Source organism: Lipotes vexillifer, unplaced genomic scaffold (genome assembly GCF_000442215.2).
Source record: "Lipotes vexillifer unplaced genomic scaffold, Lipotes_vexillifer_v1.1 scaffold342, whole genome shotgun sequence".
Lineage (NCBI taxonomy): Eukaryota > Metazoa > Chordata > Mammalia > Artiodactyla > Lipotidae > Lipotes > Lipotes vexillifer.
The window spans coordinates 2562468-2563045 of NW_006786802.1; the positions used below are offsets into that span (position 1 = coordinate 2562468).

The 578-nt window shown below is 32.0% G+C and overlaps 1 protein-coding gene across 1 annotated transcript in view; it reads right to left on the reverse strand.

Annotated features, from left to right (window-relative positions):
• CHD9 (chromodomain helicase DNA binding protein 9) overlaps nt 1-578 on the reverse strand; it is a 218186-nt gene that overhangs the window by 31443 nt on the left and 186165 nt on the right. Inside the window, 1 exon segment of the mRNA XM_007459467.1 lies at nt 466-578. This exon segment is cut by the window's right edge and continues 51 nt beyond it. Coding sequence (XP_007459529.1) covers nt 466-578 — 113 coding nt within the window.

Here is a 578-nt window from a genome sequence, read left to right on the forward strand (position 1 = left end):
TATTTTTCATAACCTAGAGGGATGACCAATTATGAAAGTATAAAGGATAAAAAGAAGAAAAAAATATAAATGTAAGCATTCCTCATATTTATGATGAGTGATATTTCTGGACTGAAGGGACCATATATTAAAATGATACAGGTTAAACATGTTTTCTAGAAATTATCACAAACATTACATGGTCTGGCAATATGTATATTTAAAAATCTAGATTAAATATATCAGTTAAAAGGAAAAGAGGAAAAACTGACCACACATAACATATTTCACATAAAAACTCTTCCTGAGAGGGGATGTTATGTGAGACCTACGTCCAAGAGAAGCAGTTCACATATGCCACCCATTCATGAGGAAATGTAGTGACTGACAAACATAGTTTGGGAGTGTATGCTTTATATGATGTATATAATAATATGGGTGTTACTGGAATAAAGCTGTAAGTGGAAATCAATAAATTGAGAAGTAGCTGAATTACACTATATGTAGATGAAGACTCTACCTATCTTACTTCTCACTTACCATGTTTAAAAACTCCAATAAGGAGTGACTTATCAGCATCAAAATCCCACCATTCAGCA